At 53.0% G+C, this 26,243-nt stretch overlaps 2 protein-coding genes and 1 long non-coding RNA gene across 6 annotated transcripts; 2 read left to right on the plus strand and 1 right to left on the minus strand.

The window, feature by feature from the left end:
• The first annotated feature begins 1,422 nt into the window (after positions 1-1,422).
• CDR2L (cerebellar degeneration related protein 2 like) lies at positions 1,423-13,465 on the plus strand. 3 transcript variants are annotated; one of them, XM_077163773.1, is made up of 7 exons: positions 1,423-1,533; positions 3,385-3,483; positions 8,612-8,724; positions 9,168-9,316; positions 9,837-10,001; positions 10,937-11,824; positions 12,371-13,465. In XM_077163773.1, the coding sequence occupies exons 1-7, from the start codon at positions 1,455-1,457 to the stop codon at positions 12,774-12,776; spliced, it is 1,899 nt and encodes a 632-aa protein (XP_077019888.1). In that variant the 5' UTR covers positions 1,423-1,454; the 3' UTR covers positions 12,777-13,465. The 3 variants fall into 3 exon arrangements, with proteins under 3 accessions (XP_077019888.1, XP_077019889.1, XP_077019890.1); XM_077163774.1 differs by lacking the exon at positions 3,385-3,483; XM_077163775.1 differs by lacking the exon at positions 3,385-3,483 and having other exon boundaries at positions 1,436-1,533; positions 10,937-12,486.
• Positions 11,919-19,263, minus strand: LOC143687121 (uncharacterized). Its single transcript, XR_013177437.1, has 3 exons — positions 17,286-19,263; positions 14,777-14,878; positions 11,919-13,392 (listed from the first exon to the last, which is right to left on the minus strand). It is a non-coding gene; the product is annotated as an uncharacterized LOC143687121 (long non-coding RNA).
• Positions 18,914-25,997, plus strand: MRPL58 (mitochondrial ribosomal protein L58). 2 transcript variants are annotated; one of them, XM_077163777.1, is made up of 6 exons: positions 18,914-19,129; positions 22,118-22,151; positions 24,491-24,550; positions 25,099-25,181; positions 25,271-25,440; positions 25,643-25,997. In XM_077163777.1, the coding sequence occupies exons 1-6, from the start codon at positions 19,031-19,033 to the stop codon at positions 25,725-25,727; spliced, it is 531 nt and encodes a 176-aa protein (XP_077019892.1). In that variant the 5' UTR covers positions 18,914-19,030; the 3' UTR covers positions 25,728-25,997. The 2 variants fall into 2 exon arrangements, with proteins under 2 accessions (XP_077019892.1, XP_077019891.1); XM_077163776.1 differs by having other exon boundaries at positions 18,931-19,216.
• Positions 25,998-26,243: the final 246 nt, after the last annotated feature.

Raw genomic sequence — 26,243 nt, forward strand, 5'->3', positions numbered from 1 at the left:
AGGGTCAGCTGACAGGGGGTCCATCCTGCAACAGCCTGTATTCAGCCTTCAGAAATCCTGGCAAGCAGTTTTTTAAGCTGATTTCCCCAATGTATACTCCCACCAGGAGCCTGCGAGTGTTTGAGTTGCCCGACATTCTTGTCAACACTAGCTATTTTCTGCCTTTTTATTATTATTATTATTATTATTATTATTATTATTTTCACCATTCTGGTGAGTGGGTGGGTTGCTGTGCTTTGCTATGATTTTAATTTGCATTTCCCTGACAATTAAATGATTTAATCAATTGGATATTCTTTTTTGTGAGGGTTCAAGTCTTTAACCCACTATCCCACTGGGTTGTCTGCTTCATCAGTTTGCAGGTGTGCTATATTCTGGGTAGAAGTCCTTTGTTGAATCTATTGCAACATATGCACAGAGTTGGATGTACTCAGAGTGCCTCCCTGAGGCATAGAGCCCACAGTGTCTCACTAAAATGAGTTACATGAATGTTGAGTCTGAAGACTCCTTTACGTAAGGAATGCTTGGATAGGTGAAACTGTGTAAACGGTGGTTCAATGGCCATAATTGGGTATAGAACATAGATTCCAAGGAGCGGGAAACAGGACCTGAAAGGAAAACCCCAGAACGCAGACAGCACACCTCCAACTCCGGGCCCGCCGTTTCCGGCCACAAACATGTGAACATTCTGTTTCTTAAAGGTAAGTGTAGATCAACATTCATTCATTCAGCATCCAAAATTCATTCGTTGAGGCCTCAATCGGCCAGGCTGTTCTAGGCACTGAGAAACCAGCTGTGAACAAGAGAAATAAGAGCTAGAAGGAGGGAGAAACAACAGACAAACAAAATAATTCCGGACATACAGATGTTGTAACTTGGAATCCCGCGTGGAGAGGAGAACGTGGGCAGGACCAGGACACCAGGAGACCACGCCCTCGACCCCGCCTCCAACTTTGCATACGCCTCCTGATTGGCCTGCGGCGGCTGGCCCCGCCCCGCGGAGCGAGCGGCTCGCGGAGCAGCGGGCGGCCGGGGCCAGGATGCAGCGCCAGACGCGGATGGCGCGGGGCGGCGGGTGGGCGGCGCGGGCTGGAGCCGGGCAGGAGGCGCCCGCGGCGGCACCCGCGCGCTCCTAGCGCCCCAGGCCTGCCGGCGACCCGGGTCCCACCTTCCGGTGTCTAGCCCGCCGTTCCCACCCCTCCAGCCTTTGTGCCGCCGCCGCCCGGCGCCCGCCGCTCCGCGGGACCCCGGTCGGGCCGCCCAGCCGCTGCGCTCCAGGCCCCGCGTGGGCGCCGGGCCCGCGGCCGATGGCGAGGGGGCGCGGCGCGGGCGGGGCCGCTGCGGCCCGAGAGCGCCACGCAGGAGGCCCGGCCCGCCTCTGCCGCATTGTCCCGGGCCCGGCGCCCGGGCCCTGAGCCGCGCCGCCGCAGCGCCCGCCCGCCGCGCGCGGGGCCATGAGGAGAGCCGGCGGCATGGAGGAATTCCCGGCCGAGGAAGAGGAGCCTTGGTACGACCAGCAGGACCTGGAGCAGGGTGAGCGCCGGGCCGAGCGGGAGCGGCGTGCGCTCCTCCACTCCTGCCCGCTTCTCCATTGTTGGGCCGTGTCACCCCGGCCAGGGCTGGGCTGGACGGGCCGCGCCGGACACCAAGGGTGACGCGTCCGGAGAATGGGGACGTGGACAGAGCGAGCTCTGTCGGGAAGACCCGGACCGGACGCGCGGAGACCTGCAGCAGTGGGGGGCGGGGCAGGGGGCTACTGTCCGCTTCTGTTTTCCGCAGATGGCAGGGACATCGCTCACTCCACCTCCACCCCCAGCTTAGAGGCAGTAACTGCCCGGCTGCCCCCCCCCCCCCCCCCCCCGGTATTGTCAGGGGACTGGGATACAGGCTGGGGATCTTGGGAAGCCAGGAATTGGCTCCTTACTCACCTTCCTCCGGGAGAGTGGAATATACTGGTAGTGATGGCGGGAGGAGGTATCCTATGTCGACTCAGGCAGCACCTTTCCCTGCCAGGGTAAGACTCTTGGAAAGTTTCCCCAACTCCCTCCCCCTCCATCAGGACTCACTGGGCGTCTCCAGTCTGCCTTCTTAAGGAAGGAGTTGCCTGGCCCTTCTCCCAGGCCCCATCTCACCCATGTTTGGAGGGGGACACTGGTTGGGGACTCCGGCAGTGTGCCAGATTAGAGCCTGGGAGAAGAGGGGGTGTCTGGAAGGGGGTCAGGAGCTGGTGATGAGGTGGCCTAAGTGACATCACTCCAGGTTGGGGGCAGGGTGATTGAGACAGGAAGGAGGAGGAGGACAGAGAGGGATCAGGGATGAGGCCTGCTAGGGTTGAGGCAAACCCATCCTCTTCTTCCCCAAAGAGTCTTGTTCTTCCATGCTCAGAGCCCGAGGGGGCAAGGAAGGTGATGTCCAGGGAGAAGAGGCTTTCCCACTGCCACCCGGAAACCTGGGAGGGTATGGGTGCAAGTCCCACCCGGTTTGCCCCACCAGGCCCAGCCCCCGGTCTCCATGGGACCCCGCTGCCTGGTTGTGCCGCTGACAGGAGGCCTCTACCCAGATCCTGGATCCTTTGTTTTCTGGTCCTGACCCACTTACCCACGCAGCCAGAGTCCCTGGCAGATGAGGCTTTGCCCTTGTGCCCAGAACGGTGGGTTAATCATATTCTCCAGGGGACCAGGGTGGGAGTAAGGGTGCTGGACTAGACCCTGTCATGCTCTGTGCTCGGGACTCCACGGCCCAACACTGTGGTGCCCAACACAGGCTGTGGCCACCCCCTCCCCCACCTGGGCACTGCCCCCCAAACTTTTCATTTTACACACCTCTGTCAGGACCTATTTAGGTGCCAGGAGTTATCCGAGGAGCCAGGAGTTGTCAGAGCCCTGGCACCTCCAGGTGCATCTGGGCTGGGGGAGGAGGTGGGCTTGTAATTTCCTGCGGGGGATGCAGCATTAGGAGTATAGCATGCAGTAGGGAGGATGTCATGGAATAGGCAGGCCTGGAAAGCGAGCTCCTGGGAAGATGACCGGAGAAGTTGCTGTTTATCTTGCTGCTGTCTCATTTAATTCCGTCCCCTAAGGAGGGCTCTGGCTCCATGCCTGGCCCAGATGTGGAAGGGAGGAGCCAGGGAGTTTGGGGCAGGAGACATGCTGTTCCCAAGGGAGAAGCATCCTTGCTGTCCTCACTGGATGGTTATGCTGGGGGTTGGGGAGGTTCCCTGCAGGCCTCTGTCTCCCAGGCCCTGCTGGCCTGGGCAGCCCGCCTGGCCTGGCAGTCCCGGGAGCAGCAGAGCCCAGGAACCAGGAGAGAAACCAGAAATGAGATAGCCTCAGAAGGAACTGGAGCTTTCAACCATCAAACAAATGGCTGCCTGCCGCGGACCAGGTGCTGGGCAGAACCTGGGGACACAGTCCCTGCCTCCGTGGACTCCGCATTCCAGCAGAGGAAAGAGAAATGGGAACAGACCAACAACTGTGACAGAGTGTAAGGGTTTCTGCAACAGCCCTTGGCCTGGTGGACTCAGTGCAAGCAGAGATGGGGAAGGTTTTATGCAAAGTCCCCTTTGAGCTGAAGGTGATGAAGGGTTCCCCAGAGAGAGGAGATGGAAGGGCATTCTAAGTGGAAGCGACTCTTGTGCCAAGGCCTGTGGCAACAGGAAAATACCAGTCTGGAAAGTAGGGGTCGTCCAGAGTGCCTAAGCTGGGGGGGTCACAGCAAATCCAGGCACAGCTACTGAGGCACGGCCCCCACAGACCCCTGGGGCCAGGCACAAATTGCTGAATAATGGAGCGGAGGGCAGGCCAAAGGCCGAGAACATTGGGGGTGCGATACCATTTGTGTCCCTTTCCTTATACCCAGCCCCCAAATTCTGTTCTGCCCATGCCCCCTGGATACCTCTGAGGCCCAGGAAGTGATTTTCTCTGCCAGCCACCTGGTGTCCCCTCCCTGCCTGGTCCCTGCCCCGAGGGCAGGACCTGACTTCACTTTCCCCAAGCTGGGCCATGGAGATCCCATTTGACTTTGCTGCCATCTGTCCCGGGGGGTGGAGGGGGCGCGTGGCCCGGACAAGCACGGTCCTCACTGTCCCTCTGCCCACTGCCACCAGCACCTGTAAAAATAGAAAAAGCCTTGAATTATTAAGCACTGGCACACTGTCCGCCAGCTCCCTCCCCCAGGCAGGGATGGTGTAGAGGGCCCTGGGAGTGCATCTTTCCAGGCTGAGAGGTGGCTGCTGAGTCACAGATTTGACATCCTGGGCCCCCTTCCCTCCCCTGCCTGACCTTGAGTCCTCCCTGCCTACCCCAGTGGTGACCTGACCCCAATTCTGCTGTCTCAGAGGGCCTGACCTTCAGGACCCCCGAGGCCCTGCTCCAGTAGCTCATCCCCTCCGCTTTGGGCCCACCCCCAGTGCCTCTGGCTCTATTCCTGCTCTTCCCTGTGCCTTCCTCACCTCTCTGCTTCAGAATCTGTAGTGCCCCATCCCGACCCCAAGGAGGGGCTGTGGCATCTCAGGGTCTCTCTTCAAAGATGTCCCCTTGGCTTCCCAGCCATCCCCTCACAGGCCTATGGGGCTTTGCCAACGGGGCAACACTTCAGCAGACATTTGAGGGCAGAACAGCTGAGGCCCACTAAAGGGGACTCCCAAGAATCCCCAGGGTCCAGGCAGGGGGGCTGCCAACCCCAACTCAGCACTTTGCCCGGCGTGACCGTGAGGGGCTGGCCATTCACTCCTGCAGCTTTTGCCTCCTGCTTAGCCAGCTCCTCCGTTCTGCTGCCAGGCCTCCCGCCCTGGAGCAGCCTCCCACCCTGGAGCAGCCTCCCACCCTGGAGCACCTTCCCAGGAGCCTGGAGCCATCCCCGGCCCCAGCTAGCTGCTGTCCTCTTCCCTGCACCTGGCCCAGCTCAGTCGCCTGCTCTGCAGCTTCTGGGTTTCTCCCACGGCCCTTCCTGGTGGCTTTGACCAGCTCAGCTTGCACTGCGATCCAGTTTCTCTGAAACCGGCTCCAAGATTCTCCCCTACCCCAAAAGGCTTTATCGTGTTTCTCTTTCCCTTCCTCCCCATCCCTGAAGCCCCGGGAGGCCCCAGCACATTCCCTGCGCTTGCCTTAGAGCTTAACTGCAGCTGCCCCAGCCCTCAGCCCCGGGAGTCCACACACAGCCCAGATGCTCACCTGCGAGGAAAACACAGTGGGGAGTTTTCCTCGGCCTGTCCTCACTCTGCCACTGACCCTGTGGCCTGGGACTCCGGCTTAAGCTGAGGGGATCAAGCAGGACACCCACATGAGCCTGTCCCCTGATGTCGTTGCAGGAGGCAGCTTCAGTAGCAATGGCCTTGGGGACATTGCTAACAGTTTCCAATCGGGAAAACAGTGCTGAGTGTGGCTGGCTGTTCTTTTTCATGTGTTATCTGATCCTGCCTGGGGATGAGCCGAATGCCTGTCACCCCATTACAGAGAAGGGATGAAGGTGTGGCTCTGTCATCACGCACTCGGGGTGGTCTTGCCAGGCTCCAAATGACTGCAGCCACACAGCACAACACGGGCTGGAGCACGGTGGTTTTAAAATCAGAGTCCTTACTCTGCAGACAAGACTAGACTTTTGCCCAATTTACAGTTAATAAATTCATAGAGCAAGTGTCTGCATTCCCTCACCAGGTTAAGGTTAAGTGACTAGTTTTTCTTGGAGTCTGCACCAGCAAATGCCAGTTTTTACTGGCCGGGGTAGGTGTATGGGAAAACTGCTTAAGTTTCTCCAGGCTGAGTTATGGCAGCCTCGTTCTGGGATAGCAGCTCTGCACTCTTTCTCTCCACCAGGAAACTCCTTCTCCGGTGTTACTGGGCTCGGGGCCCATGGACCGGCTTGGGCCTCAGCCCTGCAGGCTCCGTTTCAGCCGCTTCAAAGCGGGGGCAAAGCTTTGATTCTGACCCCGTGGCCCGGCTCTGACGGCTGGGCAGGCCCCTCCGGCTTTCATGAGATCATATTAGTCCAACCCCCAGCTCGACTGAGTGTAAACCTAAGGCTCTGCCCTCAACTCTCTGCAGGGCTCCTCCGAGAGGTGAAGCTCCACCCGGCCCGCTGGAGGGTGGCAGAGGCTCAGCCCCCGCAGCCACCCTCACGAGGCCTGCCCCGCCCAGCCCCAAGGACCCTAAGGTCTGGCGCTGGCCCTGGGAGCAGGAAGCATTAAAGAGCCGAATCCCTGGTGCAGCACATCGGCCCGTAGAGTTGCCCTTCCACATCCTGGTCTGGATTTGCCCCTCAGCCCGGATGGAGAGCTGTCCACAAAACGGCGTCACACCGAGAAAAAGACCAGAGCCCCCCCCCCGACGACGGCATTTGGGCACACTGAATCAAATAGACCTTCCCATTGTCCCAGTAATTCTGTTTCTAGGAAAGTATCCTAAGAAAAATAGGCAGTAATTTGCACAAAGATTTTTGTACCATGGAGGTAATTACAGTTTCTTTTTTTTTTTAAATGCAATTTTTTGAGATACATTCATATACCATACAAGAGTTTTGTTTTTGTTTTGGGTGCATGGTTCAGGGATCGAACCCGGGTCTCCTGCATGAAAGGCGAGCATCCTACCACTGAACCACCTGTGCACCCCACAGTTTCATTTTTAATAGAGAAAAAAATGTAAACACACCTACAAGGCCAACAGTAAGGGCTGTTTACACACAGCTGTTTCGGGACCCATACACAATAGACAGCTGTCCGTGCCATGTTGAAGGAAAACAGAGGAGCCTGATTCTGCCCACACAGGCTTGCATCTATGACTGCTTTAAGCGCAGAGTGCCGTTTGGAGGTTTGCTTACAAATGTTAACAGTCCCTTTCTCTGGGGGGGGGGGGGTGTATCTTCTTTTCTTTTTTCTACCTCTCTCCCCACTTGCCTCCCGGCACGTGTGCACACACGCACACACACAATGTAACGTTACTTATAAATGGCATTATCCTTTCACAACCATTTCAGGCCAAGTTTATCTGTTCACGGAATTCCCTGTGATAGATCTAAGATGATTATATGAGGTATATTTTCAAGTTATTTTTTTAATCACCCTTTTTACACCTTTCTGTGCTGTTTGATTTTTTTTTTTTACATCGAATGAAACTTGTTTAACCAAAATATTAACATTCTTTTTAAAAAGACAACCTTGGTCTAAGGGCCTCGTTGGGAATCTTGCTTCTTACAGCCAGACTTAGTCTCTGGGTTAAGCTGCTTAAATCTTTTTTTTTTTTTTTTTTTAATAAAAACCGCTTTGTTGGGCTATAATTCACATGTTCTACAATTCACCCATTTAAAGTGTACACTTCAGTGGTTTTGAATATATTTGTAGAATTAATGCAGCCTTCACTACAATCAATTTTAGAACACTTTTCTCATCCTGTTTAAATCTTTTTTAGAAACAATGGAAATAATAAATATATCTGATATCTGTGTGTGGAAGGGGGAAGAGTAGCCTCCCCAAATGCCTAGATACCCTCACACAACTCCAGACCCACTAGAGAGGCTTTTTAGGGATTCTAGCGCCTGCCCATTCCCTCTAAACCCCTCCCTCCTTTTCCCACTAAACCAAGGTGGGTCTCCCAGCCCTTGATTGGGGGCAGGCGGGAGGGCCCCATCCTAAAGGGTACAGTAACCAGGACTGCTGGGAGAATAGGGTGTTCCAGGGGATCCAGAAGGCCCCACAGAAGCAAGGCCTGAAAAGGTGAGGGTGTGAGAAGGGACCCTTGGCACTAGGATGATCAAATGACACCCAACCAGGGGTGGGGAGATGTAAATCCTGTTTCTAGCACAGTCATAAAGCAGCTGGTGGTCTTGAGCAGTCACTTTTACCTCCCCTTCTCTGCCCTGACACCCCAAAAATGGGGAAGTTGTTGAAAGAGCTCTGAAATCTTGTCCAATGCTAACGTTCAGCAACCCAGTCTCTATGCCCAGCTTCTCAGTGAACTCCTATTCACCCTTCTAAGCCCAATCTGAAGACTGCCCACCGCCCCCAGGAGGAAAAGTTAAGCATTCCTTTCTCTATCCTCCTGCAACACTGCCCAAATGTCCACAGGTGCTTTATCATATTCCATCCATCCATTCTTTCAAAGAAAGATTTATTAGGCATCTTTCAGTGCACAGTTACACTGTGCCGGAGTAGCGTACTGGCCTTGGGGATATCAGTGAACAAAACAAAGATCCCTGCTCCATAAACTGGCAATTAATTGACAGACCAAATAAATGAGTAAATTGTTTTGTAAGTTAGATGGTGATGAGTGCTAAGGAGAAGGATGAAGCAGAAGGCGGGAGTGCAAGGAGAGGGGAGGTGCAACTTTAAATCAAGTGGCTGGGAAGCCTCCTGGAGAAGGTGGCATATAAGCAGAATCTTGAAGGAGAGGGAGGAAGCCCTGGGAGCGTCTGGGGAAAGAGCATCCAGGCCAAGGCGACAGCCAGCCAAGGGCCTAGTTCCATCTTATTTTCCCCTGACCTGGGGACCCCCTGACCTGGGGACCCCCTGACAGCAGCATCTCTGTCTTGATTGTCCTGGGGTTCCCAGGATGTAGCTCATGATGGGGATGTCCGATTTTGTTCTTACACTGCTCCCCTTTCTCTCCCATCTGCCCCCCAGACTTGCACCTGGCCGCAGAGCTGGGGAAGACGCTGCTGGAGAGGAACAAGGAGCTGGAGGAGTCTCTGCAGCAGATGTACTCTACCAATGAGGAGCAGGTGCAGGAGATTGAGGTCAGGCCGCCCTCCCACCCCCACCCCCAAACCCTTCATGTGCCCCCTTTTCCCTATCAGGGTCCTCTCAGCATGTGCACATCTTTGAGCAACTTAGGAAAAGGTGCTCTCTGAACAGACACAACTTTGACCTGATAGCCTTGTGCAAAACCTCTGTAACTATTCCAGGCAACCTTATTGTACCATTGCCTTTACCCCCCTCTCAGCTGGAGACACATACCCCAAAGCAAACCTGTCCCTAGAAATGGGAGGAGGGAAGGGCGGTGCAACGGTGGCCCAGTGGCAGAGTTCTCACCTGCCATGCCAGAGACCCGGGTTCGATTCCTGATGCCTCCCCATGCCAAAAGAAAAAAGTGGGAGGAGGGTGGGTCCAGGGGGATACATTTGCCCCTATCCTGTTCTAAAGGGCTGCTCGTCCACACCCCCCACCTCCATGTCCCCAGTACCTGACCAAGCAGCTGGACACGCTGCGACACGTGAACGAGCAGCATGCCAAAGTGTATGAGCAGCTGGACCTGACAGCCCGGGACCTGGAGCTGACCAACCAAAAGCTGGTGCTGGAGAGTAAGGCTGCCCAGCAGAAGATCCATGGGTGAGGGCCGGGCCGAGGGCTGGGTGGGCATATGAGTTGGAGGCCCAGGGCTGGGTATGACTGGGCATGTGGACTGGTGGATTGACTCATGCTCCTTCTCCCAGAAGCCCAGGCCAGGAACCAGGGAGGGTCAGGAATTTGCCCTTGATGTTGCAGTGTTACATTCAGGCCACACACACCCGCCCCCATCCTTCTTTAAGCACCAGCCATGCTCCAGGCTCTGTTTGAGGCACAGGGGATGCAATGATGAACAAGACACTGTCCTGCCCTCTGGGAACTCCCAGTCTGGGAGGGAAGGCAGGTGGGTAATTATCTGCCTGTAGTGCAGGGTGCTGATGGACAGTGTGCAGAGGCCTGTGGTGGCCCACAGAGAGGGGCGGCAGCACAGCTGAAGCTTACTTGTCCCTTACCCCATGTCCCTCCATTCGCAGGGAGCTGGAGCTAAGGACACTCAGGGAGGAGACTGGGGACACAGTGCGTCCCCTGAAAGCCCCACCCTTGTGCCCCCTCCTCTCCCCAGGCTGACGGAGACCATTGAGCGTCTGCAGGCCCAGGTGGAGCAGCTGCAGGCCCAGGTGGAGCAGCTGCGAGGCCTAGAGCAGCTGCGAGTGCACCGGGAGAAGCGGGAACGCAGGCGCACCATCCACACCTTCCCCTGTCTCAAGGAGCTGTGCACCAGCCCCCGGTAGGCAAGGGGACCACAGGCTGCAGGGATCACAGGCCCCTTGTGGGTGGAACCGCTGGAACTGCTGGGTCTCTGAGACCCCAGAGCTGTCTGCCAGGGAAGGAAGGAGGGAGTGGGCCCCAGCAGCAGGTGGGAACAAGCCTGGGTGTATCATCCAGGCCACTAGAGAGACTCCAGTCCTGCTCTAACACCAGTGAGAGCAGCTGGCATTGGCTGAGTGCAGACCATGTGCCACCACTGTGCCAAGGGGGTTAATTCTCATGGCCATGCTGCGAGGTGTGGTGTGTAGTATTACCCCACTACTCAGATGAGAAGACAGGAACTCAGAGATGAGGTGTCTTCTCCCAGATGCAAGGTCAGGATTCTAACCCAGGAGGGTCTTGTGAAGTCTCAGAGCAAGAACTATTTACTGTAAACATTTATATTGTGTATTGTGTATTGTGAGGGCTGAAAGAGACTGCCCTCAAACTGAGTAACTGAGGAGAGGTAAATAGAGCTGAGGGCCAGGATTAGGGAACCAGGGGGGCGGTGCAGTGTCCTGGGGTTAGCGACATCGAGAAGCCATTTGCATCCCTAGCCCTAAAGGGACTAGAGCAGGGAAGTTATCTGAACCCGGGAAGTACTGAGAAGGCTGCGTGATCAGGGGCTGCCTGGGGAAACCACACCCACAGCCTCTCCCTGCCTCCCAAGGCACCTCCTTTGTCTGAGCTCAGGAGAGAACTGAGGGCACCTACTTGAGGTGGAGCCTAGAGGTCAGCCCCCCTGGCAGAGAGCAGGAGTGGGGGGGGTGGGGGGATGGAGGATGGAGGATGGGAAGGGGGTGTTCAGGGGTAAGCAGTGTACAGAGGGATGTAAATGTCCCAGCCCGGGCTTGGGGCTCTTGGGGCTCTTGGCCACGGCTGCTGCCCTATCCACACCTGCCACGGCTCCCCCAGGTGCGAGGATGCCTTCCCCCTGCACAGCTCCTCCCTGGAGCTGGGCCCGCGGCCCCTGGAGCAGGAGAACGAGCGGCTGCAGACCTTGGTGGGTGCCCTGCGCTCCCAGGTGGGCCGGGAGCGGCAGCGCAAGGAGCGGGCCGAGCGGGAGTACACGGCGGTGCTGCAGGAGTTCTCGGAGCTGGAGCGGCGGCTGGGCGAGATGGAGGGCTGCCGCCTGCGCGTACAGGAGCTGGAGGCCGAGCTGCTTGAGCTGCAGCAGATGAAGCAGGCCAAGACCTACCTGCTGGGTCGGGAGGACCACCTGGCCGAGGCCCTGCTCGAGCCCCTCACCCACGCGCCCGAGGCCGACGACCCCCAGCCTGGCAGCGGGGGCGACTTGGGTGCCCAGGACGGGGCCTCCTCGCCGGCCACCTCCCCGGGCCATGCAGTGCGCAAGAGCTGCAGCGACACGGCGCTCAACGCCATCGTGGCCAAAGATGCAGCCAGCCGGCACGCGGGCAACCTCACGCTGCACGCCAACAGCGTGCGCAAGCGCGGCATGTCCATCCTGCGGGAGGTGGACGAGCAGTACCACGCCCTGCTGGAGAAGTACGAGGAGCTACTGAGCAAGTGCCGGCAGCATGGGGCCGGGGTGCGGCACGCCAGCGTGCAGACCTCGCGGCCCATCTCCAGGGACAGCTCGTGGAGGGACCTGCGGGGCAGCGAGGAGAGCACGGGCGAGGCCAAGGCGGGGGAGAAGAGCCTGAGCCAGCACGTGGAGGCGGTGGACAAGCGGCTGGAGCAGAGCCAGCCCGAGTACAAGGCTCTCTTCAAGGAGATCTTCTCCAGGATCCAGAAGACCAAGGCCGACATCAGTGCCACCAAAGTCAAGACCCACAGCAGCAAGTGAGTGTTAAGCCTGCAGCCTCCCGCCAGGGCCCAGGCCCAAGGCCCTCACGCCTGCTTCCTGCAGTCTCCAGTGAGCGAGAGAGAGCCCTTTAGCAGCAGTGCATCAAGACAGGTGCCCCCCTCCCCCAGCGGTGTGGAGGAATGAGGCCCCTCTGTTTCTCGGGGAGCAGCAGGGGGGCGCAGCATGTTACCTGCCGATGGGCGAGGCGGTCCCCACCTGTCATGCTTCCCAGGAACCCCTGATCATCCCGCATCTGCCCAAAGGCACAGCTCAGAGTTGAAAAGCCAAACATCCTTCCCCCTCTCCCGGGGGTGGGTGGTTCCCCACTTCCCCCAACCCCCTGGCTTCCCAACCCCGTGGCCAGGCTACTGGACCACTGGTCATTTTTCAAGGTTCTGTTTTCCCAAGAGATTTGCAATGCCAGGTCTCCCTGGCCCCCTGCCACAACTGGAAACACTTGAAGGGGGACCCTAGAGCCAGCTGTCGCGGCTCTGGACCACTCACTGCATCGCCCCAGCCATGCCATGCTGTTATTTCCTTAGCACCAGCTGTCTCCCCACCCAGGATCCCACCAGGTCAGAAACAGCTCCCGCCACGCAGAGCAGGAAGCCTCTATTCCAGCCCTGGCAAGGTGGGCTTCTCCCCATCCTTGGCCTGCCGCGGATATGTAGCCAATCAGAGGTGGGGAAGAGGGAGCCCTCTGCAGCCATACAAGAGCATCGCACCCTGTTTCCCTCGGGGCTGTGGGGAGCCCCACCTCTGACTCACCAAGCTTGGCCTCTGCCCCCCTTCCCCACCCCTGCCTCCATCTCAGGGACCATGACGTCTCGTTCCCTCTACGCTCCCTGCAGGTCACATCTGCCAACCCCAGGATGCCCTGGGAATGGGCTGCCAGCCAGAGGTCCCAGCTTCCATCCCTGCCCCCCTCCCCTCATTGGCAATGCCTAAGATTCTCACCCCACACTGACTAGTATTGAACTGGGACAGGAGGGGGCGCTGGGGGGAGGGGCATGTGGTTTTCCTACCATAAAATGCCTCCTTTTAACCTCCCACCTCTTTGGAGGGCTTTTGAGGACCCAGCTGGGTTGGGGGGTTAAGCTTTTGGTTTAAGGCTCCAGAAAGTCAACCTTCGGCTAAGAGATGCTAGAAGCCCCCGCTTGCCTGAGCGGTTCTCTAGGGGTTCCCGTTCCTTCTCCCGCCCCGCCCAATACCCTAGAAATCTGGGAGCCATACAGCCCGGTGGAAGGCGGTGGCTCTGGCCTCTGTGGAGCCCAGTGGGAACCTTCTTGCCTTATTTCCAGTGAGTAAAGGGGTTTCTTACCAAGCAAGCCCCGACATCCCCGGAAGCGCCGCCTTGCTCTCCAAGAGACACTGATGACAGCTGGCGACCGGGTCCTTCCGTTCCCACAACGTGGGACCTTCTGTCCTTTGGGGCTGGGCAGCTCCCAGCCCTCTGTGTGTCACTGTCATCTAGGATGGAGGGGACAGGGTGGGCTTGGGGGTGGGGGTGGGAATCTCCATCCTGTCCGCGAGCCCCAGCTCTGTAGCAGCTGACCAGCGTCACCTTTGAATTATACATGAGAGAAATATATTTACAAATGCTTTATTCTCTTCTTTAATAAAAAAAAAAACAAAAAAAACACCGGTATTCTGAAAGCACACTGTGTCTGAGTGCCTCACACACCTGCCCGCCATCTCACACGCCTCAGGGACAGGGAGGGCCTGGGTGCCACTCCTGGGGCCCTCCACATTCCTCTGAGGCCGCTGAAGGCTTCCCCCGGGTGGCCAGAGCGCTGGACGGCGGGCACAGAAGCTGCCAGGACGGTAAAGTGGGTAAGGATGCGCTCGCCACAGCCGTCAGCCAAGGTCACGGAGTGCCGGCCAAGCCAGCCATGCCGGGGACATGGGGACAGGCCAGCCAGGGCCCCTGGTCCTGGGGTTTCGGGCCTGGTGTGGGCAGAGCCACCAAAAGTAGCTAAACCAAGCAGGGTGGTGTGGCAGGAAGACCGGGCAGGAGGCTGGTGCTCCCCCATTCTGGGCTAGGCAGCAACCGACGAGCAGTGGCAAATACAGATTCTTGGGGGACATGAAAATCGTACATTTTATGTATAGAGCACTAACATCTAGCACGTAACATTTTTTAATTAAAAATGTTTTTAAATTATAATGACTAATTGCAATAAAATTAGCATTAAGGTTTTATGGGAAAGCAATGAGGGGGGAAACGTGCCTAACCAGTCTCCTTTGGAGAGGTGATAATGCAAACGAGTTTGAGAAACTCTGAGCCAGGGTGGGGGGCACCCCCCTGAAAGCTCTGCTGGCCCAGCCGGGCCCTGCAGCCTGAGGAGGAAGCGCCAGGAGGGCGGCGGCGGGGCTGGGGGTGAGGAAGGAGGCTGGGGCCGCCCGTCGCTGTGGTGAAGTTTTAGGACAGGCCTCATCTCACTGGCTGTGGTTCTGGAAGCCCTCCCCGGCCGCCGTGGGGAGGGTGACTACTGAGAAGGGAGCATGATGGGGCCGAGGTGGGTGTCATTGATGTGCCGGGAGTTCTAGGGAAACCCAAGTCCCGAATCAGGCCCGACATCCTGGAGCTGCCCATTGGTGACATGGGACAGTGGCGGGAACGACAAGAGGACCATCTCCTGGTGTTCCTCAAACTTAGAAACCCCCTTCCTCTCATCCATGGACATGAAAGTCTCAGGACGCCCATCCCTTCCCTGGGGATCTTGGGGACCCCGTCTTCCCCCCCACATTACAAGAGGATGGGAAGTGGGAGATAAATGCGCCTTCCGGATGGGTCCATCCTTGAGACCTTGCCCAGCTTTGCACTTGGGCCCCCTAGTTGTGCTGAATACGGTTGGGTTTTCTGTTTTCTCCAAAACAAAATGAGAGCGTGTGCTCCTGTAAACGCCCCAGGCGCCACACGCCCCCAGAGGTCTGAGGACACCCACCTGGAACCCGAGCGTGGCCGGCTGAGTTTAGAGGGCAGAGGCGCAGGTGGCGGGGTGGCCCAAGGAGACCCGCCCTCACCTTGCACACTGCGTCAGAGGTCTCTAGAGAAACAGAACCAACAGAAGATGTCTGTAAATACGAGATTTATAAAGGTGTCTCATGCAACTGTGGGAATGGAAGAGTCCACAATCCATAGGGCGGGCTGTGAAACTGGCAGCTCCAATGAAGGGTCCGGACGAACTCCACAGGAGAAGCTCCCTGGCTGAAGAAGCAGTAGAAAAGTCTCTCCCTCCTTAAAGGTCTTCAACTGATTGGATTATCTAGTTGGTGGGGGACACGCCTTAGTTGATGGCAGATGTAATCAGCCACAGCTGCAATCAACTGACTGTTGACTTAATCCACCAGCCTTCCAGCTCATCAACCAGCCATGAAATATCTTTGCAGCAACAGGCAGGCCAGTGCTTGCCTGACCAGACAACTGAGCACCATCACTTGGAGAAGCTGACACCACAGCCTCACCATCACACCCACACACCCACACCCCTGCCTCCTTGCATGCTTGGGGTCCCCTACGCTGGGTGGGCCGCTCCCTGCTGGTTTTTGCCAACCCTGCCCCCAACCCACGCCTGCCAGCAGCAGGTGACTCAGGAAGTCAGAGAAAAGGCTTCTGAATCTTTGTGAGGTAACTTCTTGCCGCTTTTTCCATTCTCTCCTGTTTCCAGACAGATTCCAGTCCCACCAGCCCACATGACCTGCATATGTTGAAAAGCTTCCGAATTCTTCCCTGTGGGGCAGAATTGGGGGCCTGTTGGGGTTGCAGGGGGTGGAAGTGGGGAACAGGCTTCCCCCCAACCCACGCTCCTGAAGGAGCCGGCAGCGACCTCACATGGACACTGAAATTGCTGGTTTCTATTTTTTTTTTTTAGGTGTATGGTCTGAGAATCGAACCCGAATCTCCAGCATGGAAGCTGAGCATTCTACCACTGACCCACCTGAGCGCCCTAGTTTCTACTCTTTTTACATCAACTGGAGAGTGTGAGGGTTTTACGTGTACACCAGTCAAGGGGCTGTGGGTCTTTTCCATCCTCTTGTCCCTGGCCCCGCCCTCTGCTCTCCCCAGTGGGATGGAGCCCAGGGGAAGCGCCACGCCTGAGAAGCTAAGGGAGCTGCCTGTGCCAGCCTCCAGCTCCCATCCCTTCCTTGGCCCTCAGACTGCCCCTCTGGGTATATTTTTCCTGTCCCTAATTCGTTCCTGATCACCATTTTGTCCTTTTTCAACTGGCATCACAAACATGTCCCTTATGTTTTCTTAGAGCAAAGGTTTTTCCCAGACACTCACTGCTGCCTGGCTCCATCTACTCCCCACCCTGCCAGGGAAGGGAACACTTGTGGCAAGGGGAATTGGTCGCCCCAGAGAGAACAGACCTGCCTCTGCTCTCCCTGCAGATCCCGAGCTGAAAGTGTGGGGGGTGGCTCCATGAGCTGAAAGTGTGGGGACGGCTCCATGTTCGGGCCACTGGGCAGATAAGAGGTTGGGGTGGAGCAAGGAGTTTCCCAGGAGCAAAAGGCAGCTTTGCCCACTTAGTCATGCCACAAAGCACACTCTGTGCTTCACGGTCCCTTGGAGAAGGAGAGAGGGTCTGGAATGGAGCTAGTCAGGCTGGATTTCCTACCCCAATCCTGCAGAGAAGTAAAAAAGACCTCTGGGGGTAAAAAAAAAGAGAAAAGAAAGTTCCAGAATGTAGTAGCAGCTAAATTGTATTGCATGCTGACTGTGCCAGGTACTATGTTAAGTGCTTAACATGTAAAGAAGGAAGGAAAACCCTGCCTATCACGAGCTGTGAAAGATACTGTGCTTACGTTGGACTCATGGGAGTGATACCTCTCTGGTGTGAGTTGAAATGTGTCCCCTCAAAAGACATGTTCAAGTCTTAAACCCAGTATCTGTGAACATGACTTCATTTGGAAATAAGGTCTTTGCAGGCGTAATCCAGTTAAGATGAGATCAAATTGGATTGGGGTGGGCCTTAAATTCAACAACTGGCATCATGATAAAAAGGGGAAAAGAGGCATAGGCATAAGGGAAGAAGGCCATGTGAAGGTGGAGGCAGATATTGGAGCAATGCAGCCACACGCCAAGGAATGCTGGCAGCCACCCGAAGCCAAAAGGGGCAAGGAACAGATCCTCTCCTAGGGCCTCCTGAGGGAGCCTGGCCCTGTCAACACCTGGGTTTCTGGCCTCCAGAATAGAGAGGGGATGCATTTCTGTTGTTCTAAGCCCTCCAGTTTATGGTGTTTGTTACAGCAGCCATAGGAAGTTCAAACTGTACCCCAACTCACAGGCCACAGTGCTGTGAGCTGGTGTCTTGAGCTCCTCAGCTGCCAAGAATGGGTTGGTGATTCTTTATCTTTCCTTCCCTTCCTCCCTTTCTCCCCAGCAAATGTCCCCTTCCTGAGTTCCGACTCAGCCTAAGGAGAAGAAGGCTGGCCTCAGCCTTCAGTGCCCACCTTTCAGGGGAACAGTGGCTCCTCTCAGGCATGCTTCTCCTGGAAGGGTCGTTCTGGATGGTTCACAGCAGCAGCAAGTGAGAGGGACATTTACCAGCTGCTCTTCTCTTCGCTCCAGGGCAGCTGATCTCATTCTCTCCTCTATCCACTTCCTCTCCCAAGATCCAGGCCACCAGATGGCCCGAGCAGGTTGTGTTTATTTGGGGCCATGGAAACCTGCAGCTTCCATTTCCTCTCTGGGTCAGGTGCAGAGCTGAAGCCCAGCCTCAGAGGAATGACGCCATGGAATGATTCTGACTTTCAAATTCATAATCCCTAAACCCTCAGCCTGAGTGAGTCCCTGGCTTTGCTCCCCTGGGCAGCTTATTCCAGTCACCATGGAGACGTTCCTGTTTCCCCTGAGGTTTTGGGACTAAGTCAGACAGGACGGAGACCCAAGGGACTCTTCTTCCAGCTTGGAGCCCAAAAGAAGTGTGTTGGTGGCTATCCACCTAGTAGATTTCCTACTCAGGGAAGCCAGTGCCTGGGAAATGGTTTATTCCCTCCTAAAGACTGTATCATCCATGCTGAGACATAAAACCTTGATTTTATTATAATCTTCTGTTTCACATAGCCAGCACTCCAGGGGCAATGCTTTTCCTAAAAATGGAACTCTCCATTGAGTGACGATCACTAGTATTACTAATACTTACTAACATTTACTGAACACACTTTTAATTTACCACTGTCTCTTAGCAAAGTGACTTACAAACATTCAGCTGTGTTCAGACACTGCTTGCTCTACCTCAAGCCTTCCCTGAAATCAGAACTTCTCAGCTGTGCAGTTCATGCCTTAGCACCCCTATAAAAGGGTCTCTGAATTCTCTACCTATCTCCCTTACGTCCTGGCTAAAAGAAACTGCCTCCAGTTTCCACCAGACTGCTATTCCCCCCACAAAGCTGGAAGGGGGCATTTCCGCTTTTTAAAAACATTTTTTCTGGACTAGCCTCCCACTCTTCCCATCTGGTATCTGTCCTGCAGAGTGTCTGGGTATAAACCTTCATGCACATGCTGAGTGATCTGGTTATGGCTGCCTGGGAAGAGAGCCTGAAGCAACTGAAACTCAGCTGCACCATAACTCAATCTGCAACAAGACGTTCCCAGCAAGTTCATTTTATTAACATCTTTTGAGCGCCGATCGTGTGCCTGCTGGATGCTGGGGACACAGCAGGGAGGGAGAGCCCTCCAGGAGCTCATATTTTAGCTGGAAAACAGGCAATGTTAGAAGAGCGACTGAGCACTTTTTCCTCCCTGGCTGCCTCAGGACCACCCACCATCAAGTACAACGCGGTAACTATGCAGGCCATGGCTATCACGACCAGTGGACTACTTCAGCCCAACGAAATGGCAGCTATCCTTCACCCTCGGGAGGCAACAGTACCGAAGACAGAAATTGCTGAAAAACTGGCCAAAATGTACAAGACTACACCGGATGTCGCTCTGTATCTGGAAAAAGCAGGTTGACTTCTGGTACAGCTGTCTCGTGACAGTTCGCTGTCCGGCCAATGTCATCCCCAGCGGGAGCGGACGTCAGAGCACCAACCAAGCATCCATTGGCCGCCGCGGAGAGCCAAGCCGGGAGCCCAGCTCGCCTCGGGTCCTCGTCCTGCGCTGAAAGCCGTGCGGAACCAAAGTCCTGAGGGAAGCGCGGGCTGGAGGACCGCAGGTAGGAAGCGTCCCCCGGAAGTGGACTGGAGACCAGAACATGTCGACCGCCTGGTTCCTTCGTAGAGGCTTAAGTCGAGCCGGAGCCTGGTTGCTCCCGCCGCCCGCACGCTTCCCCCACCGGGCTCTGCACAAGCAGGTAGACGGCCCCGAATTCCAGAGCATCTACAGCCTGGACAAGCTGTACCCCGAATCCAAAGGGTCAGACACCGCCTGGAAGGTCCCGGTGAGCCGGGAAGCTGGGGGGCCGGAAAGGGCGTTCCTCACCGCTGGGTGACGTCAGGCAACCGGGTCCCCATTGGCCAATCGTGGAGTACGTAAAGGGCCTGCCTTGCGCAAGCCCTGAAGGTTGCCGCGGGAGGGGACCTGTTGTCCGAGCAACCGGAGCTGGTGTCGCAGGGTACGTCGCGGCGGCTGGTGTGGCTCTGCTGCCCCCGGCCACCCCAGATCGGGGAGAGCCCGCAGGATATGCTTTTTTCAAGGCCACCAGCTTTTCCGCTCTAAGGTTCTGTCCCGCTGGCTCAAATTCCTGTCCCAAGGGAAACGCCAGAGGAGGCGTTGATTCTGGCCTTCCAAGATGGACAAGAAAGGCCAGAGCTGCCAAGTTGTTTGCTAAAAGGAAGTTTACACCGTCCTTAGCCCCTAGCAACCCTAGCACACCTGAGGAAACAGGGCCTCTCGCGCCTTCTTTCAGCATACCTTAATTGACAGCCTGCTGTGTACAGGCACTGTCTGCTCCGGAGCGGGAGAGATAGGGCTCCCGTTCCCCCCCCCCCCCCCATTTCATTGAGCTTCTATTTGCTTGACTGGAAGAGAACATTCATTCATTCACTCATTCAACAAACTTGCTGAGAGTATGCCGTGTGCACTGTAGTGGGCCTGGAAATCGAGCAGGGAACAAAATACACAAATCCCAACGCTGTGGAACTTATGTTCTAGTGAGATAGGCAGACAATAAATAAAGTGTCATATAGAATAGGTGAGATGGTAATAAGTGCTTTGGAGAAAAATAAAGCCTGAAAGGAAGATGGGGTGGTGGGGGTAATGTTGCACCTTTAAGTAGGATAGACTGGGAAAGCCTCAATGAGGCGATGATATTTGAATAAAGATGTGGAAGAAGCAAGGAGCAAGCCATGAAAACAATGGGGAAATAAGCACCCCCGGCAGAGGGAACTGCAAGTGCAACAACCTTAAAGCAGTGATATGCTTGACTTGTTCAAAGAAGAGCAAATGGGCCAGTGTGACTGAGCAGGGTAAGGGCCAAAGGAGTCAGAGGAAATGAAATTACAAAGGACAGGGATGGGATAAAGGCCCATTTAGGGCTTACAGGCTAAACCTTTACTCTGAATGTGATGGGGAACTCTCTGAGGGTATGAGGCAGAGAAGTGACATAATCTGACTTAGTTTTAAAAGGATCCCTCATATATTTGTCTTATAGAGAATAGACTTCCTGCAAGAGCAGGAAGACCAGTTAGGAGACTGCAACAAGACAGGTGAGAGATGAAGCAGTAGAAGTCATGAGCATGAGTTGGATTCTAAGTATATTTTGAAGCAAAAGCCTATGGGGTTTGCCAATAGATAGGATACGAGAAGTATGAATAAGAGAATCAAGGTTTGGGGTCTTAAGCAATGAAAGGGTTGAGTTGCCATTAACTGAGATGAGAAACTGGCAATTACATTCATTACTTCATTCATCCAGGAAAACGTTTATTGTGCACCTGCTGTATAAGGCACTGTTTCAAGCATTGCAGAGACAGCCAACATGAAGAAACCACAGTAGGGTCCTGCTTCATGGACCCCCTTCTAGTAAAGGAGATAAACCAATAAACAAATAGGGGGAAACATCAGGTAGTGAGAAGTACTGTAATGAATCAACCTGAGTGCTGTGTTGGAGAGTGCCAGAGGGCGACTTTAGCTTGTTAGGAAGGGAAATCTTCTCTGAGGAGGCTTGAGAGTTGAAGTTTGTGTTAGACATCCAAGAGAAAACAATGAGTGCAGTTGGATATATGGGTAAGGAGTTCAGGAAAGTAGTTTGAATCCTAAAGTTGGGAGTCATTAGCATAGATGATCTTTTCATTAACCTAGATGGATTAAATGTTTGAAGGAAAGAGTAGAAAGAAAGAAAAGATTTCAGGGGTATACCGGTGTTGAAAGGTTACAAAGAGCTAGCAAAGGAGAGTGAGAAAGAGTCATGAGGGAGGTAAAAGGAAATCCTGGGAAGGCTAGCTCAAAAGCAAGGGGAAGAACATGCTTCCAGAAGGAGGGAATGGTTCATGTTTTTCAGTGCTGTAGAGGTGGTGTAGGATGAGGATTTCACCCCCAAAGAATTTTTATTTTTTTGGGTGCATGGTCTGGGAACACCACCAAAGATTTTTTTTTTTTTTTTTTTTTGGCTTTTTAAAAGGGGAATTTAATCAGATGCTAGTTTACAGTTCCAAGGCTGGGAAAATGTCCCAATTAAAACAAGTCTATAGAAATGTCCAATTTAAGGCATCCAGGGAAAGATACCTTGGTTCAAGAAGGCCGACAACGTTCAAAGTTTCTCTCTCAGCTGGAAGGGCACAACCACCAAAGAATTTTAAGAGAAAAAGGAATGAAGGTAGTCAGAAGGGTTGCAGATGAAGGTACTTTGAGCTTAGAAGGCCAAGAAAGTCTCAGTAGCACTGGCACTGGGTCTCGGGGTCATGAGGATTTAGGGCACTGCCCACAGGATGAACAGCACAGGAAAAGCATGGAGGTGAGAAATCCTGGGGTGAGAAGTTCAATTTAATATGGACTTACAAGGCTAGTCACCCTTTGAGGCAGACTTTCCCACGTACAAACCTCTAGTTACCTAGGAAATAACAGCATGGGCCACAGGTTGGCAGAGGGTGTTCCTTTTGGGATCAGCTTAGGCTGGCTCAGGGGAGGTGAGAGGTCAGTTCTGTTTCCTTGGAGGAGTGTTTCTGAAGTGGTACCTCTGGAGTCTGGGGATGTTTTTCCTGTATTCTGATGTGATTTTGCTGAGGACCTGGAAATAGTAATGTATGACATTTGCATTGTAGCTTTACCCTAATTTCTTTTGGTGCCCTAGACAAGAGTCACCAACAGGTAGTATTTATTTGACACTGTGTACCTTATGTTACAGGATGATGCAAGGCAAGCCAACGATATTCCTATAGGTAAGTTTTTGTTTTATTAAATCAGTCATCCCCATCCCTGTCCCCCACCACACACACACATGTTCTTTCCATGCTGTCTCCAGCACAAGGAGAGTAAATACATTGTCTTTAGGCAGGCAAAAGTGATGTCATAGCAGTATTTGGTAGCAAATAAGTGATGGCACAACCACTCAGTGGGGTTCTAAGCATTATACAACCTGAATGAAGGCTTTTGATGTTCTCATGACATGGAACAATCTCTGTAATTGACTGTGGGGTCATTAATGGAAAAAAGGTAAGGTCCAGAAGAGTATATATAGAATACTACCTTTTTTTTTTCCTGCATGGGCAAGCACCAGGAATCGAACCTGGGTTTACGGCATGGCAGGCAAGAACTCTGCCTGCTGAGCCACTGTGGCTCACCCACCATTTGTATTTTGTACATATATCTAAAAGTATATACAGAGAGGAAAGGGCAAAATTTGGTGGCTGGGGGACAAGAGCGGGTGACTTCTCCATGTATCATTGCATGATTTTGGAATTTTGTACCCGTCAAGCATAAGGAAAGGCCTGACAGATTTGTCCTGTAGAAAAACAACAAGCCTTTTTAAAATTTAGTTTAATACTTGCATAGACAGTGAAAGGAAGAGCAGCCAAAGGTGCCAGCTCCCCATGGCCCTTGCTCAGGCAACGCTAAAACAAAGAGGCCAGATGTCTGCAACACAAGTGATAGGACACCCTGTTACCCAGGAGCCGACCCATGGCACCAAAGCAGTTCTGCTGCAGCTGTGCCCAGGAGGGGGTGAGGTAGAAAGCCTCGGACCTCAGCAGAACTGGAGGCAAGGAGAAACAATCTCCTGACTGCTTCCCGGGAGAGCTCAGGAGGTAAGTGGGAAATGGCCTAGTAGCAGTACCTCACCAACCTCTCATGTTCCCATGTTCTGGAAGGATCACAAAGCAATCCTTCAAAACAGAAACTCAGCTGCAGTCCAGGTGGAGCTGTTTCCCTACAGTACCATAAGCACACATGGCCTACTCAGAAAAAGACTTAACTTAGGTTTTCAAAAGGAAGGAAGCCTGTCAGAAGCAGTCCCCAGGCGGTCTCCACTGCCTGCTGAGGCCTGCTGTCCACCACCATGGTGCCACACAGTTCTTTGCCATCCAAACCACCTGCGGTTCATCTTCTAGTCTTCTCAGATTGTCCCACTACTGTCCCTTCCCTGCTTTTCATGAATTATAAAAGTGGAAAGAGGAAACGTCAATTTACAGATTTAAAAAGAAGACAGAGACCCAGAAGGGCAGTGGGACTTTACCAGTATCACGTAGTCATTTAGTGGCTGAGCCAGTGCTAGAAACTTGGGCTTCTAACTCCAACTCAAGTACTCATTGATTTAGGGAACTCAGTGTCTTTAAACAGTGTGAACTAGGCACTGGGAACACCCAGTGAACACAATGACTTAGACACATTTCCTGTCTTACAGTATATTGGAGCTTATAGTATATTGGAATTCCAGATCCACCACATTGTGAAATAAAACATTAAATAGTTTAAAAATAAATAAATAATAGGAGGAACAAATGTTAAATAAATTTGGTAAATTGAAATGCTGGTGATAGAGGAGGGAGAGGGGGAGGGGAAGGGGTATGGTATGTACGAATTTTTTTCTTATTTTTATTCCTTTTTCTGGATTGATGCAAATGTTCTGAGAGATGATCATGGTGATGAGTATACAACTGTGTGATGTATTATGAATTATTGTTTATATACCAAGAATGGAATGATCATATGGAAAGAATGTTCATGTTTGTAGGTTGTTATGTTTGAAAAAAAAAAAATGATCCTGGTGATGAATACACAACTATGTGACGATATTGCGAGCCATTGATTGTATACTATGTGTGAAATATTTGTATGTAAGAATGTTTGTGTATGTATGTTGTTTTTTAACTTTTTAATTATATGACATATTGCATGTTGTTTTAGCAATAAAAATATTTTTAAAAAAACAAAAACATTAAGCTAAGTTTGTCATTTAGTTGGAGCTTTTGAAAGAGTTCTTGCTTTGAAACCAACATCAAGGCAACAGATCTAGTGAATTGTTCTGGACCAGAAGCTGGTAACCTGGGCTCTAATTTTACTTCCTCTGCTGTCCATGTGACCTTGAGAAAGTCACTTACTCTCCGCCGTCTTAGTTTTGACATCTGTAGAAAATCTCCAGCTTTACTGATCTAAATGTTACATATATATATGTGAAAGTTATTGTCATAGAGCAATTCTATGTAATAGATACAGTTATATTGATAGTAAACTTGTAAGAGTTTGCAAGTTTTGCCATGGGTTAATGCTATTTGTTTTACAGATCGCTTGACAATATCTTACTGTCGAAGTAGTGGTCCTGGGGGACAGAATGTTAATAAAGGTACAAGGCACCTTGTTGCTTTCTTTTGCTTTAAGACTTAGCTGGGTGCCAGGCTTGTGGAGCTGTACGCTAATGTTCATATGGAATAAAAGGGTTTTTCAGCAGAAGTTTAAATGCCACCAGCTTATAATAATCCTCTTTATTCTTTTGAATGTGGTCTGATTCTCAGACTTTCAGCTGCAGGTTGCTAGGACTAGGATTGGCTTGTGAGTCTGAACAAAGGGAAATCACATGTGATTTGATGGCTGTCCCCAAGACCAGGTTCCTTCATTCTTGTGGAATGCATTCTCCCCATTCTTTTCTGAACCCAGTAACATTGTAAGAAAACCACTGAACACTCAGTTGCTAGAAGTTAATTTTTGTCCCAAAGTGCCTATCTTTTTAGGCTCATTTCATGGCCAACTTAGTATCCCCACATTGTCATAGGATGGAAATGTACATGGTTGGATGTGTCACTTCTCTTTGACTCAGGGTGGTCACCAACACTCCGGGGTGCTGAGCCCAGGGAGTCTCGATGACCTGTGTTCCCTCCTCCCTTCCATCCACAGTGAATTCCAAGGCTGAAGTCAGGTTCCATTTGGCAAGTGCTGACTGGATCGCAGAACCCGTGCGCCAGAAGATGGCCATGATGGTAACCAGGTTCCCTTCCTTTCCCTTTCCGCAGTCCCTCGCTGGCTTTGAGGCTCTGTAGGACTCTGCTTTTTCCTTTGTTCTCTGCAGCATAAAAATAAGATCAATAGGTCAGGAGAGTTGATTCTCACCTCAGAATATAGCCGCTATCAGTTCCGGAATCTGGCAGATTGCCTACAGAAAATTCGAGACATGATCGCTGAGGCCAGCCAGACACCCAAAGAGCCATCCAAAGAAGATGCTGTACTCCGGAGAATCAGGTACCAGGAGATGTCTAAATTTCTATAAACTGATTCCATGGACAAGGGCCTGCACAGGTAATAGAGGGGAAGGGGAAGGACTCTGACCTGCAAGGAGGTTGCTGAGCTAACACCTGCTTCCCTCTGAGTTTCTGGCTCCTGCAGCCCCTTTGAAAAGCACCGATCGGGCATCTGGGCCTGATGGCAGTCTTTTTGTTTTCAGGGTAGAAAACATGAATCGGGAAAGGCTGAGACAAAAGAGAATCCATTCTGCCATAAAGACAAGCAGGCGGGTAGATATGGACTGAATCATCCTCTGCAGCTGCCAGGACCACTCCTCAGAGCACTTGGGCAGTGACCACTTAGAGACCTTAACACCAGAAAGAGCCTGCTTTCCTTCCTGCTTCCTTTCTTTCTTTTTGCTAATGCTGTAACATCATAAAATGTTCGTTTGGAATGAAGATTGCAGGCACTGGTTATAAAGGTCTTTCTAGCCCATCATCGTGTTGCCAGACCTTACCATTGAATGTATTAGTTGTAATAAAATTGTAAACTCGGGCTTCCCTTCTCATTCAGAATGCTGCAGAACAGAATTTCTACCTTTTCTCTCAGTTGAAATTTGCCTTACAATTATTCACTTGGTTCTGACTCTGTGTCAGAGCATGGGGGCTGGGGGGTGGCATGGGGATTTGGGGAATAGAAGAATGAGTTCTGGTGTCTGCCTTCGAGGAACACACAGTTGGGTAAAGGGTCTGAAACAGTGTGTGGGCCTTTGAGCTGGGCCTTGAAAAGGATAGAGAGGGGAAGAATACATTCCATTGAAG

This window comes from Tamandua tetradactyla, chromosome 6 (assembly GCF_023851605.1).
Source record: "Tamandua tetradactyla isolate mTamTet1 chromosome 6, mTamTet1.pri, whole genome shotgun sequence".
NCBI lineage: Eukaryota > Metazoa > Chordata > Mammalia > Pilosa > Myrmecophagidae > Tamandua > Tamandua tetradactyla.

Coding starts and splice junctions, on each gene's coding strand:
- MRPL58 (XM_077163776.1), top strand. CDS start 19,031: ATGTCGACCGCCTGGTTCCTTCGTAGAGGCTTAAGTCGAGCCGGAGCC. Junction 25,182..25,270: donor GCCAGAAGATGGCCATGATG/GTAACCAGGTTC, acceptor TGTTCTCTGCAG/CATAAAAATAAGATCAATAG. Junction 25,441..25,642: donor GCTGTACTCCGGAGAATCAG/GTACCAGGAGAT, acceptor TTTTGTTTTCAG/GGTAGAAAACATGAATCGGG.
- CDR2L (XM_077163773.1), top strand. CDS start 1,455: ATGAGGAGAGCCGGCGGCATGGAGGAATTCCCGGCCGAGGAAGAGGAG. Junction 1,534..3,384: donor CCAGCAGGACCTGGAGCAGG/GTGAGCGCCGGG, acceptor GCCGCGGACCAG/GTGCTGGGCAGAACCTGGGG. Junction 11,825..12,370: donor GTCAAGACCCACAGCAGCAA/GTGAGTGTTAAG, acceptor TTATTTCCTTAG/CACCAGCTGTCTCCCCACCC.